This window comes from Bos javanicus, chromosome 19 (genome assembly GCF_032452875.1).
Source record: "Bos javanicus breed banteng chromosome 19, ARS-OSU_banteng_1.0, whole genome shotgun sequence".
In the NCBI taxonomy this organism is placed as follows: domain Eukaryota; kingdom Metazoa; phylum Chordata; class Mammalia; order Artiodactyla; family Bovidae; genus Bos; species Bos javanicus.
The window spans coordinates 64621875-64629452 of record NC_083886.1 but is presented as its reverse complement, the minus strand read 5'-3'; the positions used below and the strand labels follow the sequence as shown (position 1 = coordinate 64629452).

General features: G+C 57.5%; 1 protein-coding gene across 1 annotated transcript; it reads left to right on the top strand.

The window, feature by feature from the left end:
* The first annotated feature begins 818 nt into the window (after positions 1–818).
* LOC133232993 (histidine-rich glycoprotein-like) lies at positions 819–5599 on the top strand. Its single transcript, XM_061393065.1, has 2 exons — positions 819–4208; positions 5052–5599. The coding sequence occupies exon 1, from the start codon at positions 3087–3089 to the stop codon at positions 3987–3989; it is 903 nt and encodes a 300-aa protein (XP_061249049.1). The 5' UTR covers positions 819–3086; the 3' UTR covers positions 3990–4208; positions 5052–5599.
* Positions 5600–7578: the final 1979 nt, after the last annotated feature.

Genomic DNA, 7578 nt, shown 5'->3' with positions numbered 1-7578 from the left:
TGTAGGACAGGAAATCCATGCTCTTTCAAGCCTTAGGTGGTGGTCTGTTTGCAGCAGCCCTAAGGTGTGCGAAGGCCCAGGGCGGCACCAGGCTCTGGGGGCTAAGGAGGCATGTTCCCCACCAGTCACAGTCCAGAGTGGGCAGCCGGGCCCCTGGCGGGTGGATGGAAGGACTGGCTGGTGGGAGAGAGGTTGGCAGCCCAGACCTGGGAGGAGATGAGCCAGCAGGGTGGGGGCTGGGGAGGCCCCGGACACACGCGGTTGGCCCAGTAGCCACGGCCTGGAGACCTCGGCACACAGGCTTGAGTCTCCTCCTGGGAGCTGCAAGGGAGTCTGAGAAAGTTTTGAGTGGGAAACAGACCCGATCAGAGAAATCAGGCAGAAGCAAAGCGAGTCAAAATCAGAGACAGTGGATCAAAAACGAAGCTTGTCAGTGTGCTGGGCCCAGCGGGCAGCCCGGCTCGGAGGCGGGTAGGCTGAGCGAGGCGACGCCCTGCCCCCCCTCACTCTTCCCAGCTGGCCTGGATCCCTGACCCATCTTGGGTGAGTCCTGGAGCCCCTCAGGTGGCCCGCTCCCCTCTCCTCCCCACACCGTCCTCAGCTCGACGGCCCCAAGGAGGGAAGGCAGTGGAGATGGAGCCGTGGTCACAGGCTGAGCGGGCCTGCCAGCCCTCCATAAATTAAATGTGAAGCGTAACAAGTGATTATTTAGGGCAGAGTTACCGTTATTTTCTAATATGAAAAAGCAGGGATGAAAGCTGGAATGGATGCCAGCCAGAATGAAGAAAGGAGTTCCGTTCATCTGCTGCTGACAAAGCGGTCCCTGTGGAGGGCTGCCTCTGGCCATGCCAGGCTGCACTGGCTCTGGGGGGGCACGCCCCTGGGCTGGGGGCTGCTGGGGGCCAGACTTTGTCCTCTGCGGGCTGGGCGGGTGGCAGCCCCGGCTGCTTGGGGGGTGGACTGGGCTCTGGTCCCACGTGGCAGCCAGAAGGGCAAGGGGGAGGTCAGCGGAGGACCTGGGAGGCTGGGGTCAAGTGCAGACTCTCGGTTTCTTGTCCGTGGCCAAAGCCCTGGGGCCCATGGCGGGGCTTCAAGGAGGAGCCGGAATTCCCTCCTCCTGTGACTGAGCCTTGGAGAAGGCAATGGCACCCCACTCCAGTGGTCTTGCCTGGGAAATACCATGGACAGAGGAGCCTGGTGGGCTACAGTCCATGGGGTCTCGAAGAGTCAGACACGACTGAGCGACTTCACTTTCACTTTTCACTTTCATGCAGTGGAGAAGGAAATGGCAACCCACTCCAGTGTTCATGCCTGGAGAATCCCAGGGATGGCGGAGCCTGGTGGGCTGCCATCTATGGGGTCGCACAGAGTCGGACACGACTGAAACGACTTAGCAGCAGCAGAGACTGAGCCTGGAGACCCTCAGTCCCCGCCTTCCCTGTGGTGCCGCTAGTGGGGTCTTGTCTTATTGTTCCTTTTCCAGCTTGTCCAGTCCCTGGGTCGCCATGGTGACCACACCATGTGATCGAACCCCCCAGCAGCCTAGGGACTGTCACAGCATGTGCTCTGTGCCCTCGACCTCCTTAAATCCCTCAATCCCCGCCCCCAGGCCGCGTTGCCCCAATTTTACACAGAAGCTTGAGGCTCAAAGGGTTACGTGGTTTTCCACCTACATACACCTTGCTAGTGGCAGAGTCCAGATTCACACCCAGGTCTCTGTCAGGGGAGCCAGCCTCTCCCCTCGGTGCCTCTGGCCACCGTCCCAACCCCCTACCACCTCGGCTCCCAAGGGCCCCCCCTTAGACAGGCCCCAGGGTGGGCTTGCTCTGGCAAGAGAGGGGGGACTTCTGCAGTTTGGGGTGGCCACTTTGGGAAGCCAGCACTTGCAGGAGTGGTGTTTCCTGATGCCTTCAGAGCTGGGTCGTCTCTCAACCAGACCCACTTCCAAGTCATGTAGTTGCCGAACCAAACGGCAAACGTGGGTGAGAATGCTGGTGTCCTCCGACGCTGGGGCCTCCTCTCCTGTCCACCCGGCCCACTCCGTCCCCCACCCGTGCCTTCAGCACCGGGCCCGGGAGACACAGGCTATCCTTCGCCGCTCACACACACACACACACACACACACACACACTCCTAAAGGCAGGCTCCAGCAGTTAAGCTGATCAACAGACACCAAAGGCTCGAGTTTGCCTTTAGGAAGCTCCCGGCCATGAGGGGAGCCAGGCAACAGATGGGTGAGGGGAATTCACACCTAGGAGCTGCGACAGACAAGACAGGCTGAGGACGTCCAGGCTGGGTGGAGGTCTCGGAGGCTGCAGACACTTGCACAAAGTCCCCAGATGATGAGAAGAGCGTAGGAGAGCCCTCCAGGCCAGGCGCACAGGCTCGCCTGTGGGAGTGGGAGTGTCTGGGCGTCTGGGGGTCAGGCTGGCAGGAGGGCAGGGGCCAAGGCTGGAGCAGACTCAAGAGCTGGGTCGCAAAGGATTTGGCATATTTTCTTGAAAGGGTGGGATGTCATTGAGTGAATTCAGAAGCTAGAAACCGAGTGACATGCACAGATCTTCCAGAGACTAGCATCAGCGTGGAGCAGGGAGCAGAGGGTGTCAGGAGACGCCAAGAGGGAGACTTGGTGTCTGGGCAGGAGAGGGAGCTGGCTCGGGCCAGGCAGAGGCCCCGAGGTGGGCGGGGAGAGACCTGAGCTGGACGGCGTCAGGGCGACCTTGACAGAGGTTTCTGTAAACAGAGCTGAGAAGGAAACAGCAGCGGACGGCAGCCACTCACCTCCCCGACCCGTCCCAGTCCTGCCTGGTGCCAGGACATGCACCGTGTCTGCTGCCGTGCCCAGCCCCAGCTCTCAGGACCCGCTGCTGGGAGCTGAGTGGACAGCGCCATCCTTACACTTGTGTGACTCGCAGTCCCTGTGCCTGGCGCCCGGGAAGCCGGTGTGGCCTCTGCGGCCGCTGGCGTCTACTTGATTGAAGACATCAGCTCAGGAACTGCGGCTTCCTGAATGAAACCTAAAATCGCATTGACTCTGCGGCTGCAGCTGGAAGGACTCCAGCCCCCCTGATGCTCCCACAGAGGCCATGCTGGGCTTGCGGGGCCGTGGCTGGAGTTCCTCCCACACCCTCCATGCGGTGTGGCCGGCCCCTCCCCAGGGAGGTGCAGACCCAGGAGGAAGCAGTGAGCTGCCTGGGGGCTGTTTAGATGGCGAGATGGCCACTTGTAAGAAAGCAGATCCCCTCAACACAAACCACACACACACACTCACACAAACACACACATACTCATACACACATACACATGCTCATGCACACACACACACTCATGCATACACATGCTCGTGCACACACATACTCTCACAACTTGCACACACACTCATGCACATTCTCACACACATTCTCTCTCTCTCACACACACACACACACGCACACACACTCATGCATATACATGCTCGTGCACACACACATTCTCACAACTCGCACACACACTTGTACATACACATGCATACACACACTCATATACACAAACTCGTGCACACACGCCGACACACACGAATGTGCACACACACACGAATGTGCACACACACTCACACACACATACACATACTCACACATGCCATGCACACACACATGCTAACGCACACACACTCACACACACATACACACACACTCACATACTCATACACATGCACACACACACATACCAAACTCACACACACGTGCACACACACTGGCATGCACTCACAGATGCATGTGCATACACGCATGAACATGCACACACGCTCGCTCTCACACACACTTACATGCACATGCACACACATTCACACCCAACTCACATACACATGCTTATGCACACACACACTCTCACACACTCACACGCACACTCATGCACATTCTCACACACATTCTCTCTCTCTCTCTCTCACATACACACACACACACATGCCAGGGCTAGGACAGTTAATGTTCTATGAGCAGCTCTCATAGAAGAGAGCTAATTGATTCCAATTTGCATTTTTCCAGGTCTCATAATTCTCTGTCTCACCTTCTTTACGCCGCGGGAGCCTGCGGGGCTGTGCGGCTATGTCACAGGAGGGCTGCGTAACCCGCACGACCGCTCTGTATTCACCAGCGGGACAGACGGCGCCTTGTGTCACCGAGAGCACCCCCGGCCCTCGTCCCATCACTCTTCCCCACGGGAGGCAGGTGTGTCAGCCTGGGAGCCCCTGAGACATCCTCCCCTCCCAAGGAAAGAAAGCGGACGGGATGCCTCAGAGGGACCTCAGACAGGACTCCAAACTGGCGGCCGCCCCCTTCAACATTCCCAGACAAGATGGCTCCCCAGTGGCAGGTGTCTTCAGACAGTTTATTTTGGGAGGAAGGACTCAGCTCTGTCTGCACGTGGAAGGGTGTTCTGCTCCCCAGAGCTGCCGGGCAGGGTTCCAGGAAGCCGGGTTATTTAGCAGGTTTTCAAAGTCTGAGGTCATTGCTGTTCTCTCCTCCCTGCAAAAACCCCAGACGTCAGCTCCTCCCAGCAGCCGGCTCCCCAGGTTCCCGAATGCCTGGCCCCATTCATTCACTCACTCATTCACTGCCTTACTCCACACACATTTATCACGGCCCTGCGGTGTGTCGGGCACCGGGGCACAGGGTGAACAATGCATGCAGCCCTGGTGCCGAGGAACTGACTTTCTGGTAAGGGAGGGAGAAAAAAGCAAGTCAGTAAACGAGCAATAGAGAGAGTGGTGTGAACGCCAAAGAAGCAGGCCCAGCGGAGGGTGTGAGGGACCCACCTGTGTCTGGGCCGGCCTCTGGGCTGGGGCCAGGGCAAAAGAGGAGGCCAAGTCTGGGGTGCATGGCCAGATGGTGACTTTCGGGAAATGTTAAAAGAAGTGCAAGGTGAGGGATGGCTGACTTTGTGAGCCAAGTTGTGAGGGCTGTGTTCGCCTTGCTAAGCAGTTTAGGTTTTATTCTGGAGGCAGGGGGGAGCCAGGACAAGTTCTGAAGCAAAAAAGGGACACTAGTCTATATGCAGTGTCTGCATTTTAGGACAATCCCTCTGGCTGCCGTGGGGTGAGTCTTTGGAGAGGAGACAGGCAGCAGGAGATTCTGACCTGTGAAGTGAACAGTTGAGCATGGCCTGGAGAGCACAAGGAGAGACATCGAGGAGGTGAGATCCCCAGGTGGCTTGTGAGATGTGGAGGGTGAGGCAGTGGGTGGATTTTATTCCTAGGACCCTGGCCTGGGGAACTGGAGCAGTAAAGGCTGCCCTTATCTGTTTCTGGAACACTTCCAGCAGTGAGATGTAGAGACCTAACAGTGACTTAAACAATAAAAATGTTTTTAATTATCCCACATCCTGATAAGTCTGGAGGTGAGCCATCTGGGGCTGGTTTAACATCTCAAGAGTGTCATTAAAGATCTAGGATCTTTCTTTCTTTTTGTGCCCCCATCCTCAACGTATTTGCTCGTCATCTTCACGGTTGCAAGATGGTTGCTGTAGCTCCCGACATTTTCACGGCAGGAAAAAGAGGAAAGAGGTGGTCATAGCCATGTCTGTTCCCTTGAATCAAGAAAAACAAAGCTTCCAGAAGATTCCACCTATAAGTTGATGTCCATCCTTAGCTTGAAGAAAACTGGAAAAGTGAGTTTTTAAATTTCCGGCACCAGTAGCGGAGGCACGTAAGAAAGAAAGGCGGGCTGGGAACAGGCCTCGGGTTAGTGTCACCAAGCAAGGTGAAAAGCCTTGGCAGAAAAGGCAGCTTAGCTCCACGCCTGGGGAGGAGTGGTTTGTGGGAAAAAGCAACCTCAACTCAAGAGAAGATTCTTGAGAGTCCCTTGGACAGCAAGGAGATCAAACCAGTCAATCCTAAAGGAACTCTGAACATTCATTGGAAGGACTGAAGCTGAAGTTCCAGTACTTTGGTCACTTGATGAGAAGAGCTGATGCATTGGAGAAGACACTGGTGCTGGGAAAGAGTGAGGGCCCGTGTCTCTGGGCCTTGGTTTCCTCCTGTTACTGCATGAGAGACCGACCAGACCCTTCCTGATTCCACAGCAAAGTGGAAGGGAAGTGTCAAGTGTGCACAACAACGGTCAAAGGAAATCTCTAGGAACCTGCTGCACCATCTGGAACCCGCTCATCCAGCCAGATAATAAAACCCTGGTGGGCAGCAAAGAAAGCTGCTGGCCGGGGACCAGCCCACCTCGCCCTCCTGCTGAGGTTGCCCACCCAGGGGTCCCCCGGAACCTCCTGATGCCGGCGGTGGGCCCCACTGTCACATCCCAGTGCTGATCGAAACAGGCTTCCCGAACACAGAACTCTCTCTGTCAGGATGCGCGGTCCGCCCTGGTGGTTGGGTGGGGGGGGAGTTGGCTCGGCTGTCCCACGTCAGAGGTGGGATCTGAGACCCTGGGCTATTGCGGGGGCGGCTGTGGGTCCCCGTTAGGCTGGAGGACTGCTCGGCGTGAGATTGCGAGGACTGGACCAGGCGTCCTGGTTCCCTGCATGCTGACCATGGGCAGGTTACTTCACCCCCGTGAGCTTTGGGGTTCTCAACTGTAAGATGGAGATCGCACCGCCTGGCACCCTGGGGCCTTGCCACAGCCCTGGGAGACCAGCATCCTCAGCAACCCATCTCGCAGACGAGAAGACTGAGGCCACGGAAGTCCCCTGACCAGGAAACGGCAGAGGCTGAAACCCACTCAGGTCTGTGGCTCCAGAACCTGGGCTTCGTCCCAGCACAGGCTTGCCCACCCCCTGAAGGCGTTGTGTGTCGTGAAGGCAGAGTCCACGTGGCTGGCAGGGGAACGGCTGACCGGCTGGGGTGCGGGTGACAGGTGGGGTGGGGATGGCTGACCAGCAGGGGGACAGCCGCCCTGAGGCTGCAGCTGCCGCCCCTCGACAGCCCGAGCCCCTCCCCCCCCATCCCCTGGGCCGGCCGGCAGTGAGCTGGGGAGACACAGTTGGTAAAACACATTAGCATCTTCTTCTCTGCTAATTAGTTTTGTGAAGAATCATTTATTTATCTATTATTTTCACCAGAGAGCAACTGGGGCTGCCGGAATGTGGTGACAGGTGTTATGTGAGAGGGGAGGAAAGGAGCACGCCCCTCGCCCAGAGCTGGATCGTCTCCACGTGGACACGAGCGGGGGTCGGGGAGCCCACGGGCACGGGGGGAGAGGCTGGGGGGACAGAACAAACCCCAGGCGTGAGTAGAGGGGGCACCCACACCCCCGGAGTCTGGAGAAACACGCCTGCCCTGGACGGTGTCTGCCTGAAAGTCAGAGGGCGGCGTGAAGTGGAAGGCTGTCCCCACCCCGGCCTGTGTGGCTGCTCTGTCTGCTGAGGAAACCTCTCTCCATTCCTTACATCCCAACTCAACAGCATCTCCCCTGGGGAGAGATTGCAGACATTTGGGAGCAGAGCACCGTCTTGCCTTCATGCCCTTGCCTGGGTCCCCCTCACAGTCATCCTGGCACCTGTGAATCTGTCAAGTGTCTCAGTGGTTTCCGAGGTCAACCATGACTGAGCACACGTGGAGTCGGGAAATGCTGGTTAAAGGGGCAACTGGTA

Coding starts and splice junctions, on each gene's coding strand:
- LOC133232993 (XM_061393065.1), top strand. CDS start 3,087: ATGCTGGGCTTGCGGGGCCGTGGCTGGAGTTCCTCCCACACCCTCCAT.